General features: G+C 37.7%; 1 protein-coding gene across 5 annotated transcripts in view; it reads right to left on the reverse strand.

Moving 5' to 3' along the window:
- Window positions 1-1,715: 1,715 nt before the first annotated feature.
- LOC112051151 (beta-1,3-glucosyltransferase) overlaps window positions 1,716-15,710 on the reverse strand; it is a 34,911-nt gene continuing 20,916 nt past the window's right edge. For all 5 annotated transcript variants that reach the window (XM_024089695.2, XM_024089676.2, XM_024089660.2 and 2 more), the window contains 9 exons: window positions 9,624-9,733; window positions 8,986-9,177; window positions 8,187-8,335; window positions 7,756-7,951; window positions 7,128-7,263; window positions 6,638-6,791; window positions 6,123-6,232; window positions 4,694-4,863; window positions 1,716-3,628 (listed from right to left, as the gene is read on the reverse strand). In XM_024089695.2, coding sequence (XP_023945463.2) covers window positions 3,473-3,628; window positions 4,694-4,863; window positions 6,123-6,232; window positions 6,638-6,791; window positions 7,128-7,263; window positions 7,756-7,951; window positions 8,187-8,335; window positions 8,986-9,177; window positions 9,624-9,733 — 1,373 coding nt within the window. In that variant the 3' untranslated portion in view covers window positions 1,716-3,472. The remainder of the gene's footprint in view (window positions 3,629-4,693; window positions 4,864-6,122; window positions 6,233-6,637; window positions 6,792-7,127; window positions 7,264-7,755; window positions 7,952-8,186; window positions 8,336-8,985; window positions 9,178-9,623; window positions 9,734-15,710) is intronic.

The raw sequence follows: 15,710 nt of genomic DNA on the forward strand, positions 1-15,710 counted from the left end.
ATTAGATAGGCATATTAGGGGTTTTTGAAACTTGACCAGCTACATAATTATACAAGTAGTAGCAGTAGTTTCTTATAGACTCAAGAGTTTTAAAAGCAATTTTGCTAGCAAAATCTTTTAAGCAATAAAAAACAATTTAAAAAAGGTACCTAACAATTTAAAAACAACAGTATATTACCCATAGTAATTTTCCCTCACTTTCGATGTGCTTTTTGAAGTGTGATGGTATGAGTAGGTGAAAGGTTTTTAGGGTTTTATTTATAGTCTCCTATACATGTAAAGTGAAGCTGGTTCTTTGTTTACGTGTCCCATAATGTATCATTCATAATCACTGTATAGGACTTCAAAAATATTTTGGATGTGCGAACACCATTATTAAATTTAGAAATTCATTTGTGCATTATTAAGGTCAAATCTATGTTTGTTAGTAACAAAACCCACCATTCTATGGGTTCTGTCACTAACAATTATGGTCATGGCTCAACAATCAACTCACACTTGGCCGGATTTTTTAGATTTTTTAAGTTATTTGTCTGCAATTAGAAATGGATCGAAGAAAGCCTTACAGTCCAATAATAAATGGATCGTAGACTGTGTACGCCCTTACAGTCGACACCTCATCAAAGGAGAGTTGACAATGTGGTTGCCAGTCACGGCGTCGATTCAATGGGTCCATTAGCGAAGACATTAGATCCACCCGCGCGTAATTATTAATGATCCCTGTAACCTAGGAAGGTAGTAGGTAGGTACTATCTTTAACACAGAAGGAATTTAACGTTGGATGATTTATACTTCGTACTAATATTATAAAGGCAAAATTTTCTATGGATGGCTGTATGTACCACTTTCACGTCGAAACTAAACTGTTTTGGCTGAAATATAAAATGGAGATACATATTATTGCTATACTATCTGATAGTCTTGACAAGTTGTTAGTATGCACCCCCGTGCTTTGGAGAGCACGTACAGCCGTCGAACTCGGTCGTTATCATGAACATCTGATAGTCTTGACAAGTTGTTGGTATTCACCCCGTTGCTTTGGAGAGCACGTAAAGCCGTCGACCTCGGTCATTATCATGAACATCTGATAGTCTTGACAAGTTGTTAGTATGCACCCCCGTGCTTTTGAGAGCACGTAAAGCCATCGATCGAACTCGATCATTATCATGAACATCTGATAGTATTGACAAGTTGTTAGTATGCACCCCCGTGCTTTGGAGAGCATGTAAAGCCGTCGACCTTGGTCATTATCATGAACATCTGATAATCTTAACAAGTTGTTAGTATGCACTCCCGTGCTTTGGAGAGCACGTAAAGCCGTCGACCTCGGTCATTGTAAGTAACATTTTATAGACTTGTCAAGTTGTTTGTATGCACCCCGTTCTTTGAAGAGCACGTAAAGCCGTTGAACTCGGTCATTATCATGAACATCTGATAGTCTTGACAAGTTGTTAGTATGCACCCCCGTGCTTTGGAGAGCACGTACAGCCGTCGACCTCGGTCATTATCATGAACATCTGATAGTCTTGACAAGTAGTTAGTATGCACCCCCGTGCTTTGGAGAGCACGTAAAACCGTTGACCTCGGTCATTATCATGAATATCTGATAATATCATCGTTACAAAGTCTAACATTATCACCAAGCCCTAAGCTTGTAATGTCACAGTATAATCTGGATGATGGAAACTTCAGGAGTACAATGATAAAACAAAAAATACGAAAATAGTAAACTTTATTTCAATTAACACATTAATTGATATGTATATTATTTACATTCAGCGTTATACAGTGATAGTATAGTTTGTCTACTTTCGGAAGACGATTTTCCTTTACATCTAGCAGAAGATCCGTATTAGAAACGACCTTCACTCATCTGTTAATTGGATAAGTGTATATAAAATTTTAGTAGGTTAAAAAATATATTGCAAGCAAATTGCCTAAAAATTTTTTGGCTTAACTATTACTAACCATTCTCTTTGAGGCAGACCACTTGTAACATATTTTTTAACATCCTAATTTAGATATCAAACACTTTTCATCCATTAAACAGATGGGTGAAGATTTAATACAGATCTTAGACTAGTAGAAAGCATTTAACAGCTGCTTTGGTGTGCAAAAGTAAAAAACCACGACCTTTCGATGGTTTACTTTAAGTCTGCTTTGGTGGTTGGTACTGGCTGTAGCTAGTTACCCTACCAGCAAAGAGGTATCGCTGGCAACCCGCATGCTGCCACGTCCAGCGCTAGGCGTCCGGGTCCTGGCGACCCCCAGGCGGCCCTATTCGCACTCTTTGTCTGTCCTTGATCATAAAGTTGGTGTTGGGGGTGAATGGTGGTTACATCACCCGGGGTTTACTCAGGTCCCCGAGGAGGCTGTTTTTGAAGCCAGCTGGGTTTCGGAGAACCAAAAGATGTTGAACGGTTCTCCGATGTGCCTTATTCGCCTGGGTCGAGGGTGTCGTAAGAGCAACATTCTACAGTGCGGAAACCGTCTTCCAAGTATAGAAAAAATATACCGAAGCCAACATTAACATTGTTAACTACCGTTTTTTACTTAAAATTAACAATTTTTTTAAGTTCTCGTATATATACAACAACACAAATATACCTACAATACAATACAATAGAATTTAAAGAGAGACAAAGCTTAACAAAATTCATGATATTAAAACTTTTGATAGATACATTATTCTTTTAGAATTCTTAAAATAAAGTAAATGCATTTATTTATTGTTCCTATAAAATAAACATACAAAATGGACGAATATGTCTTGGTTAACAACTACCAAATTAACAATATTCAAAGACTTACACAGGGCCGTCTTGGTAAATGTGCAACCTCCTAGTGTGGATAGGTGGGGAAAGGGGTAAGGGGTAGTACCCCATCCTTAAGTGCGAAAAAACACTTTAAAGGATCTTCGTGGTCTTCGTATTATCATAGCTTCAGACATGGGCAAAGGCATATATTAAGTAAAAATACATATCTGACAATTATTGTAATATCTTCAAAAACGAAATGACAGGCCCGAAACGTGATTGTCCGATATTGGGAGAGCTGCCCAATAAAATTAATAATATGGGTATTACCCAAAAAACTAAATAACACACCGGCACACTGCCCAGTCCACAATTCATCCTTTTATTTGTCTTTGTATAAAGAAACAAAAAACACTGCTCTGGCAGCGCCATAGTAGATGATAAATTAACGAATGAAGCAAATGGAAGAAATGGAAGAAATTGACATATTTTGACGACCCCGAAGTGGGATAAGCTAAAGGAGATGAGTATGGATGTTATCAGTACCATCCTCATAACCAATTTCCCTTACTTCGTGCTGACTATCCTTAAGTTATTACCAAAGTCTTTTAGCATGTAATCGCGTTTAGACTTCGTGGTGACTATCCTGAACTGAATCAAGGTCGAAGGTCAACAATCTCGTATCGCTTCGTGCTGAAAGTCCAGTACTTGTGAGACTAGAGTTCGTCCCTGTGGTTGCGGCGGCGCACGGCGCGGTCGTCGTGCTGGAACCACGCGGCGTACACGCGCAGCGGCTCGGGCGACGAGTGCCGGTGGAACGACACAGGCCGGTCGCGCGCCAGCGTCTCGCGCGCGTAGTCCTGCGGCCGCGCCTGACAAACGCTTGCTTATATAGCTTGGCAAGTTCGTTGGTGACACTCCCATGATATGCGGGCGAGGGGGAGGGGGACTGCGCGAGTATGATGTCGCGCGCACGGGTCATTGCTACCTGGCCTCCTGGCCCTGGCGGACCATCGGGAGTGTTACGAACGAATTTGCCAAGCTATAGATAACTGCATTGTGGACTGTAGTAACTGTGTGTTGTGTGTAATATGCAACGAGACCTCAGCTGCGTTGTACAGCGGTATGACGTCAGTGGATCGAGATTTTCGGGCGATTAAGCCCATTTCGGACTACTTTGGTATTTTAGTCAAGTACGAACGATTTTTGGACGGTAGCGGATAGTCTAGTATGCCACTCGACTAAAATGCTAAAGTAGTCCGAACTAGGCTTTAGACACGAGTCTCAATAGCTCAACGGTATGTGCGATCGAACCCATCACCGAGGGTTGGTTGTTCGATCCCCGCCCCATTGGTCTATTGTCGTACCCACTCCTAATAGTCTTACCCTACTAGTTTATGTTATTGCATATGGCAAATATTAGTGAATGAAGAATCCGCATGTCGTCTTACATCCGCGTCCTTGTACATGGCGGCGTGAACTCAATTACCTTTACGGTTGTAGATTTGTCCAAGTATATGATAAATCAGAATATTGTTAACATCCCAAGGTGATTGTAAAGAACCGGATAATTATTGGAATGTTCAATAATATGTTTCAGTTTTCGACAATGCTTGTACACAGATGTCATTATCATCACTATTAACCTATATTCAGCTTAGCTCGAGTCTCCTCTCACAATGAGAGGGATTAGGCCAATAGTCCACAATGTTGACCCAATACGGATTGACAGACTTCACAAACGCAGAGAATTAAGAAAATTCTTAAGTATGCAGGTTTCCTAACGATGTTTTCCTTCATCGTTTGATATGTAATTTCTTAAAATGCACACAACTGAAAAGTTAAAACCTAGACCCTCCGGAATCGGAAGGCAGAGGTCACATCCACTGGGCTACCACGGCTCACAACACACGTTACACAGATGTAACCTGACATACCTGGTGGAACAGCGGCGAGTGCGTGAGCGAGATGTTGAGGCGGTGCATGGCGCACGCGCCCAGCGCCATGTCGTCGGGTGCGGAGGGCGCGCCGCACGCGCAGGCCCGCAGCGCGCGCGCCGCGCCCACGCTCAGCGCCGTGCCGCCGCCGCCCGTGATGTAGTCGTAGCCTGACAACAACACACGATTATATCCCTAATAACGATCCATATTAGGGATACGAAAGAGAGATAGAGTACGCCACACGAAAATAAGACAAAGAACAAAACAAATAGATTTCTTACTTCACTTCATGAAACTGAAATAGAAATGGACAGGCCATGTCGTTAGAACGAAGGACGCTCGGTAGACGAAGCGTGTCGTCCTATGGAAGGGCCCTAGGGGTAAAAGGAAAAGAGGCAGGCCTTACAGAAGATGGGTCGACGACATCAAAGATATTGTAGGAGACGAGTGGCAATCAAAAGCAAACCATAGGGAAAAATGGAAGAATCTGGAGGAGGCCTTTACCCTACAGAGGGGTTCTCATTTTAAAAAAATAAGGAAATATATATATAATATATAGAGAAAAAGAAAGGAAAACAAATAGATACACATAACAAAAAAAATGTACTAAGTATAAAAGTGTTACCTACTTTGTAAAAAGTATTAGAATAATTATCTTATGTAAATGGGAAATAATAAAAGGCTATTTTATTTTCATTTTTTTTTATTTTATTTTATTTTATTTATATCCCTAATAAAGATGACTATTGAACTAATGCTGGTTTCAGTCCCGCTGACTACTCGCGCGGGTAGCTCACATCAAATCGATTCTCGTTTGCGCGATGACCTTCCCGAAACGCGCCGGACGTCCGTAAGCGTAAAACGATAAAAGGGACCTAGGCTAAACCGTGACGCTTAGTGACTCGCTAACGGTATCGCGACTATGAAACTTGCCCAATACAAATCACATATCTGAGTTCTCGAATGCATGGTACAGGGGTCACAAAATAGACGACAGAGGGAAGCCAGCGAGATTGAGGTACGGACGCGAGCATTCTTCATTTATTCACTGACAGGCACGCGTATTGCTGCTCGAATCTGTCTTACCACGCAACCTACAGGGTTCGCATGGTCGAGGAGGAGTTTTTATAAAAACTTAATTTATATGACATATGATATAAATTAAATTTGGAAATTATATAAGACGCACTACGTTCACGCATCAATCAGTACCTGAGGGTTAAGAGTTCATAATATATGTATGATCCAAGTGAAAACCAGTAGACGTTCAGAAATCTTTTACTCAACAAATTGAGAAAATGGAAAAAATAAAAATGCACTTACTTACAAAGCACTTTGTCTATCTATTAAAATTGTTAACTACGAACTAGAGAAAACGGTTAAAACCATATGGTAGCAAAGTAACAATTTTATGTCGATCATTTACCTTTAGCAGCAGTTTCCCTTTTGCCGTATCCGTAGCCGTACCTCTCGCCGAGCACTGTGACGTCATCACCGCCGCGGTAGCAACTCAACAGCTCGCAAAGCCTCTGGACACTAAAAACAATAAGTGACGTGAATCCAACTGGACAAATTACTCAACAATAAGACAGAATTGTTTTGATAACGCATTGCGTTGAAGCTCACTTGTCGTAGCATTCTTAGATACATACACCTACCACAACATAGTCGATAAACAGTGCCGGATTTAGGAAATTTCATGCCGTGAACAGTTTTCCCCTATTGGCCCCAGCCCCCCTTCAGTTAACTTACAAAGAGTAAATAAAAAAATACGCCCGGATTTTTAAATTGCTTAACCTGTCCTCGTTTTTTTCTGTGATATCTGGTGCCTTCTTAGACGGGATGACCTAAGCAATTGCTTAAATAGCTTAAAAGCTAATAAATCCAGGACTAGCAATAAAGTAATTTATATAACAGCACTAGAAGATTGCTGATTCATACCCAAATATGGTGTCGTCATCCGCCAAAAATATCCACTTGATATGCGGCATCTCCTCAACCCTTTTCACCACCTCCTTCAGTATGGTCATGGTCTTCAGGCAGTGCCCTGTCTTCGTGTTGGGCACTCCGACGGCTTTGGCTGGGAGCTCGGGATCTAATTTGCAATAACATTTTCCTGTGTTAAAAGTTCTGGAAGATATTTTATAGATACTATCGCGTTGTGCGATTAAATGTTGCGTGGTGCCATCATAATTAATGGATGGTGGTAATGGTGATTCAAGTGAAAACAGTATAGATATAACGTAGGATAAAACAATCTTGGGAATGACAAAATCAAATATTTACGAGTATAAAGCGCTCAGTAGTCGCTGTTAAAGACCTCAACGTTGTATTTCACAATGGCACAGAATAAAACATTTCTCCGTTTATAAATTTAAACTACCTTGATATCTATTTATTAGATATAAGTTACTAAAGTTTTGAAACTTACCGTCTATATCGCTGAAGAACTGCAGATGTGTGACATGCCTGCCCCAGGTCTTCTTGACGGCCCGCGCTCTGGTGGCGTGGAAGCCGCTCCAAGTTTTGACCGCGAAGTATATCGTGTCTTCAGGAATGGGACTGCCCTATCAGATGCAAGGGATTCATACAATTTGCCAAATTGGCTGTAGAACATGCAGTTGAAAGGAAAGAAAGCACAGAAAGTAATTCGAAAGAATTCAACTCCCACGTTTTTTTGCTGTATTACTGTTATGCCGTAATTTAATAAGAAAAAACTTGCTCTTGGTAACAACTTCACCTGATGATAAATGCAGTAATGGACCAAGATAAACCGGAATTTCTTAGAAAATGCCTATCTATTTGTTCTTGTATGAACGATACCCGAATTATGAAAAATCAGGAAACACAGACCTCGGAAGGTCTTTATAATAGTATTAACATTTTCGCTTAGTTGGAAAGGAAAGAGCGTTAATCAAATAATATAAAATACGGCATCAAAAAATAACATTCATCATTTCATACAATTTCCGAAAATTATCGTGGAGTGTGGATCACAATTTTTTGCACAGGTTATGCATGCAATTAGAGGCATTCATTATAGAATCAGATTAACTCACACATATGTCAAACTGGCGCGGATACGTCGCACAGTTGTCCCCGGACACTACGCAGAAGCTCAGGTCCGGCGTCAAGAGCGGTCCGTGTCCGGGGCTGTCTTTCGGACCGTATACGAGCTGCGCCAATTCAAACGCAGGATCTATTGAGAAGTCCGCTTCTAACATGCGTTCGTCGTTTTCTATTTGGTGTAAAAGCCTGCAAATTAAACTTCATATAAATCAAAATAACCCTTGCTTTAGTTTTTCAATAGCAATTTATTTTTAAGCTGATAGTTATAATAGAAAAAATAGGTTCTGTGAATTGAAATTCTGAATAAAAATTACGTCATCTTTACAAGAAAGTTTAGTGACGATCAATCAATGTTTGATGCCCCACCAGACCTTAAGTAGAAAACTATCGCTCAGAAAATTATTTATATATTATAATTTACCTATCCATCAGTTCGATCCTCATGGCGAAGCCGTTAGCGAAGTGCGGGTACACAAATCCCCCGTCCTCTTCTAAATCTTCGTAAAAGGTGAAATGGTGTATGATTGTAGGCTCATCGTCACTGAGTGGATAACCTACCCACATGGTTTCCTGAAAGTGTTTGAATTTTGTAACATAATTTCTAAAAATAATACAACAGCATATAGCCGATGTTTTTGGAAAATAATTACACCCGGCAATTAGGTCCAATTGAACAAAATATTTTCCACCACAGAACAGACAACGCTTCAACAGTAGATACTGTTTAAGCGACAAAAAAGTAGATTTTTAGTTTCACCTGTATGTATGTATTTAATGTACAGAAGAAAAGATATTCTAAATTCTAATGTTTCATAAGTCATAACTCCGTCATTTAATAAAAAAGAAAACATTTTTATTTTTAATTTAAACACAACTTTTAGATGGTTTCCATAGAATTTTCATTAAAATCGGTTCAATAGTGCGATTACCTAAATCAATATAAGTGAAAATATCAAGCCAAATATGCCGTATTTTAATTACACAGCCTTAAGTTTTAATTTAGTTGACCTATGCACAGTAACACATTTTCAGATGTAAGCGGCGTACGGACGAGTAACCATAGCAACACCTTGAAGATTACAATCGCATACGAAATTTTCAATTATTTGTACTAGGAGCACACGACTAACACTTTGGTTTATTGTGTACCTGCGTAGACGACCGCCATTTTGGTTCAATTTACTTTGCGGGGTCTATACTTCTATGCAATAGTGTCATACCTCCTGTTTGTCAGCTGCAGACAAAGCTTCGAAGAGCTTATCACAGCGGACCGCCGTGTGGGGCTCCATGAAGAACATCCACCGCACATCGCTGCCTTTGTACTGCGTCACCAGCGGTCTCAGAAGTGGGATTATAGTCCACGCGCCAGCCACGGGGAACTCCTCGTGAGTAATGTGGACTGTAGGTGCTTGCTATTAATATAAATATAGTTAAGACATTGAATTTAATCATAATATATATCTAAGTTAAATTAATAAATGAAAAATATGTTCCTATTGCAAATAAACTTGTGTTGTAAACCTAAATGTAAATTATTTTTATGTGTACTAGTGAATCAATAAATATTATTATTAATAATAATAATAATAATAATTTGTTTATTCATGAGAAAGTACAGAAGGTTTATTATTATTATTATTATAAACTTGATGCTATCTTACGGAGTTGTGTTTATGGATTAAGAAGAAGAATGAAAAAGAAAAAAGGCGAAGTAGATGTATTATTTATTGTATTTTTTTAAGATTATTATTTTGATCTTGAAAATTCATTACAATTCCATCTATTCTATCTTTAGTTACATCTATCATCTATTTCTATTTTAATAATACCTAAGTAGATTAAAGGACGTATTATGTACCTTATCTATTTGTGACACTTGATTTTGTATGTCTTGCTTGAGACGCCTCGCTACACTGGCGTGGTATGGCTCTGGTTGACTTACTATTACGAATACCACATTTTTAGAACCTGCAACAATTAACAGTCTCATAAAATACTTAACTTAGTTCTTTCTTTATTTAAACAACTCATCAAATCACTGTTTATAGACAAACCTAAAAAAACCAGTGATTAAAGACAAGTTGTTTTTATAAAAACACATTGATAAAATCGACAATAGATTAGGGCTTCTTTTACAAAAAATATGTATTGATTGCTATTATTAGTCAAGGAGAATGACAACAGCCAGAAATACGGAAAATGTATAAGAATGATGGTAAAAATGTAAATTGTTAATTCACGATAGTTACAAAAACAGATTTACGATTTATATGTAAATTCAGAAAGTTACAAAAACTTGTAATTCAAATTTCACAATTTATCCATTGTTACAGCACCTTAATAGGTAATTGTCTTTCATCAGCTACGCGTAAATTCAGATTCACGGCACCATAAACTTATTACGAGTACATTACCGAAGTCTGCCTGGATGTGCTTACCAATATCGAATGACAGCAGCCTTAACATCAAATTATGATATATGGCCCCCGCGTCGCACGGCCGGGACAATCCATCACGGATCGTCAGATTTCACGCGTCATGCAGATTAATCCCATACATTAATTTAGAATCAATGGGGTAGGTGCTCGCACAGACAATATAAATGTGCCTCACGCATGCGAGCCTATTGTAAAGTGAGACAGGAGATACACTAACTGTGATGTATTTGAATAGTTTGCGGAAGTTTATTATGAACAAAATTCTCTTACTTAAAACAAATTAAACGTTGGTACTGTGAGGATAAAATACAATATTTGTGACCCACTCAAATGTGCTGGTAAAACAAACAATATTTATGTCTGTTTTTATAAAAAAAGAATAGTTAATGAAACAAATAGGTATATAATATTTCAATTAACTTGAAAACATAGAACGATTTAAAGAAAACGAGAGAATGAAATGAGACCATTCACAAACTACGCTAACAGTTATTTTTAATTAATTTCACAAATTATTCAGAAAGCTCATAATATTCTCATGATTATCTTTCATTTACATATTTATAAATGAATTTCTTAGCATCATGCTGGAACTTTATCATGCTTTAACTACATACACAGTCACACAATGTATGATATTGTTTTTAACAACATGCACATTACATGTGTAATTTGTCGTCCAAATCCCAAAGGAATGAGATAAAGTATTTATGTTTACCTGCCAAATTCGGGATCGACAAGATAATCATCAAATTATGATAAATAGCGGCACACGTCGTGCCAGGGGGCCATCAATCATTTTCAGCTTTGGCGCGTCATGCAGATTAACTGTATAAAGTTGCACATAGTTTAAGTTATAATCAAGCTTAAAAGCTTAATATTAGATATATTTGACTTTGCAATGGTAATCTAAATATTTGTAAAAGTATAAATGCGAACGGTCACTTATCATGAAATCTCGAAAACCGTCCGACGTACAAAGATGAAATTTGGCAGGGAGGTAGTTTATAGTCAGTAGACGTCATAGAGCTGATTTGGTGAGAAGGCCGGATTAAGGAGGTTTAAGGGCAGACAAAGTTGCAGGTGTCCGCTACTGGTTTTTTATATTTTGGCTGTTTGAATTTATATAATGGCGTATACTTTATCGACCTCTACAATTCTATTGGCTAATAGTTTAAAAGATTCCTCCTTAGTTCTCAATAAGCTAGAGATTTCTAAAAAAAATTGGAATTGGTTTATGAGTCACGAAAATAAACCATTATCCAAATTTCATCTAGCTCGTATCAGGAACTCTACGTCTGGGCGTTTATATGTCAGTCACGCAGTCATTTATCTAAATACAGATATACAACATACTATAGTAAAGAAATAGATCAATAAATAATAATCGAAAATAAATAAAAATTCTATCAGCCACCAAGCAGGTATCCGCCGATAATGCGTCTGAGAACTCGCTGAATAATTCAATAGTTAATAACCTCGCATCGGGTTCGGTGCAATCTGAACTTGGCCAAAAGATTTATGGCGAGCAAACTTTACGTGTGAAACTTTATCGGCGTGTCAATAAAATTTCGCCACTATACAAGCGAAAAGTAAAGTCGTTTTGAAAATTTTGCATGTTTACGATTCGAATTCTAAAGATTTTCGTTAAAAGATGAACTTTATGGCTTGCTAAATTGAGCTGTTTAAATTATATAATTTGGAATAACAATAAAAAACTTTTAATTTATTTTACCCAGTTTAGTAATTAGATAATTTTTGGACAGATTATGGTCATAAATTTTATCTCCATCAATATATAGACATGATTGTGAATAATTCAATAATTCAATACTTTCGCCGCAATAATTTTTAATTATTGCTTTCAAGGCATAACTACTTAAGTATGATCCTATGTATCATTGAGAAAATATGAGGTATCTGGTAACATACAACGTATTGTAAGCCGACAACGTATTGTAGCAACTATTACAGGATACAAGTTTCTGACAAGCAAGATATACATATTTAATGCATCACTTAATAGGTCAGCCGAAAGTACCCCAACGACTCAAGCGCCACCGCTAATTGACTACCTCGACCTCGCATTACCCCGTTTATCAAATTATGAGGGTAGATTGCTTATCACAAATCCGTTAAGCGAAAAGATACGGCACCCTAACGTAATGAAGTATTACTGTCACATTATCGCTTGTCGAATTAGGCAGTTCGACACCTTATCTCGTTTCCATTATTTCATTCAAAGTAACACCCTGAAAATACTGCGATCACATTTTAATGTGTCGCTCTACAGCCCTCCAAAACAGTTTAGCATACTTACAGTACAGAAAATTTCTCAAAATGTGTTACAAAGTTTACGTCGTTGAAGTAGAAATTTTTATGGGGACAACTCGCGACCTTAATAGGAAATAGTAGAAAAAATTAAGGGAATTTTATTTTATCAAGGGAAAATTTTCGGCGATTTTTCAAATGGCTATATCTTTAAAATGGTCGTATTGGAGTAGAATAAAAAGCAATTTAAAGCTTTAAGTTTCTATAGTTTTAGAATCTTGAAAAAGAAAATTCCCAAGTAACACGAACAATAATCCTAATAAAAAGAAATCGATTTATTTTTCGATCTTATTTTTGGTGTACGGACTTTAGATTGGTTGTTTATTAAGCTTCAATTTAATTTTTCTTTGGTCTCGACACGATAATGTAGATGTAAAAAAAAATTCTTTTAACTAAATCCGCCATAATACCTATAGTCCTTTCGTCTCTACTCCTATGAAGAAAGGAAGAACATGCTAATTCCTGAACTGTACACTCGCTACACTGTGCGTCAGGTGATCTTCTGCATTATTCATGGAGCCAAGCACTGGGCGCATCGAGTACGCGAATTTATTTGGCTTGGCTTTCGCTCTCAAGTCGGAGATAGGACACTCGCAGATAAAGAGATTGAACGTAATGCTCCGAAATGGCTCTGAGTAATAGAGTGCCTTTAAGTTTTATTGGTGTTCGATTTTGGATTTGTTTTGCGAATGATGCGAAAATGTTTTACAAATATAAAGTTACCAGCCACTTTTTGTTTGAATTGAATGATGTGATTATAATTAACATATTAATTTAATAACATGAATTTTTACTTAACCTTAGATAGCCTTATTAGCTACCTGACCTTCCAAAAAGTGTTCCTGACATTATTAGAATTATTAATTTCTATAATAACAATTTTATTTGTTACAAGTTCCTCGATTGCGGGTGGTATAAACATTAATTATTTATGTTATTGTGGAGGGGGGTATCAATGTTGGTAGAAATACGAGGGTATTTGACAGTTGTTGGTGAGGCAGCGTAGACACTGTCACGCTGCCAGTCGCGTTAGTGATTTTGTGCAATAACGTTTTGTGTTGTAATTATTGTTTTTGTGTTATAAAAATTGTTTAGTGTGGGCATAAAGGACATGTCGGGCAGGGAATGTGAGTGTTGATGAATTCTAAAGAGATCTCTTAACCTACTCCCAAGGTCACAAGTCCTGGGACCTGCTCGAGGAGTTTCCTCTACCACAAAATGGTACAATCACTGTCGCTGCTACCCGTCACGTTACACAATACCTACTTCCACATGTATCCTTACACTCATCTATATTTTCTACTGCACTCTTTTTACACACACTCAAATCAAACTTTCTTTTAAAGGTTGTTAAAGATTTTATTTTGAGGTCTTCCTCTATTTTTTAGACACTCGTTAACCTCATAATGAACCTCATTGTAACGCAAGAGAATTAAAGTATGAACAAACAAAAAAGTTGAGACGCCGAATTAACTGCATTTATATTCCTACTTTTAAACTTGATGCAAATTCGAAAACAATTCGCTTAAACTTCATAAAGTGTACCCCTTTAGGTACCTCCATCAGGCAAAGCAAATATTTAAATGGGACGGGATGGCGTCCCATTCTTTTATCAGATTTAAGTCCCCGAGTCTCTGGCCCCCTCGCTGAATGCACTCGGTCATGCGGACCGACCTCTCATTCCTGAATGCACAGATACAATCGGTGAAAAACTGGAAAAATATGCATAAAAGTATCTTCTGTTGTTCGGTTTAGAAAAACTGTCGGAATAGGTAAATATTAACTGAAATTGCTTTTTTAAAAAAATATTTTCACAGAGGTTGGCATGAGCTTGTTTGTGCCGGTGCTATCCCCACCTAGTGGAATAACGCTTAGTCGAAGAAGAGCTTTAAAACTGAAATGTATTTATTTTAATAATACATTAAAAAGAAACTGACTTATCGCTGCACTCGGCTGCACTTTTCTGCAGGTTTATTAACTACTAGCGGACGCCCGCTACTTCGTCCGCGTGAAAGTCGTTGTAAACTTTCAACTACCCCTACCCTACCACTACACTACCCCTACCCTACCCTACCCCTGCCCTACCCTACCCCTGCCCTACCCTACCCCTACCCTACACTACCCCTACCCTACCCTACCCTACCTACTACTCATTAAGGCTGCACTTCTTTATTTATTCCCCCCCCCCCGCGGGTCGCGTCGAGCGCGGCAACCGTTACACAAAAATAATCCATATAGCATGAATTAGTATGCACGCGCGATGGCTTAGCGTATTTCTTGTATAACTTTGGTGTTTCTTTACCGATTTTTATGATTCTTTTTTTATTGAATAGTTAATAATGTTATCTTTTTTTAGTTAGGGATGAGTGATGAGTGTTATAAACATAAGAGTAGACAAATTTAATTAGAAAGCTCCGAACTGCTAAGCTATTGGGAGTTACACGTGCTATTGTGAGTCAACCATAAAAGATAGACATATATATGCTGTTGTGTTTTTATACATAATTTTAAGGAGAACATTTCCGTCATACATGATTTCTATGTAGCTTTAACCATTAAGGCTGTACACGCGACGGAAACTTAAAAAATTGAGTAACTTCTCCCGTTTTCTCAACATTTCTCTTCACTGCTCTGCTCCTATTGATCGTAGCGTAATGAAAAGTATACTATAACCTGCCCAGGAGTATGTAAAATAATTGTACCAAGTTTCGTTAAAATCCGTCCAGTAGTTTTTGTTTCTATAAAGAACATACAGACAGACAGACAGACAGACAGACAGACAGACAGACAGACAGACAGACAGACAGACAAAAATTTTACTGATTGCATTTTTGGCATCAGTATCGATCACTAATCACCCCCTGATAGTTATTTTGGAAATATATTTCATGTACAGAATTGACCTCTCTACAGATTTATTATAAGTATAGATCTTTGACGTATGCTAGTTGAAATATACGAAATTGAGATTTCATGTAAGAATGTCATCCGGTGCTTATTGGTGGATATTACACAGTAAGTAAATGACATTTTGACAATTGATTTGATGTTTATTTTTATAGGTAATACGGACTATAATAGTGAATGTAAATGCCAGCTGAATGTAACTATTTGTTTATTATTGTTGAATACTGAATTAAATAAACGCAAAATACTAACGTGAATCAAGAGCGTAT

The sequence above is a fragment of the Bicyclus anynana genome, chromosome 5, assembly GCF_947172395.1.
Source record: "Bicyclus anynana chromosome 5, ilBicAnyn1.1, whole genome shotgun sequence".
Classification (NCBI taxonomy): domain Eukaryota; kingdom Metazoa; phylum Arthropoda; class Insecta; order Lepidoptera; family Nymphalidae; genus Bicyclus; species Bicyclus anynana.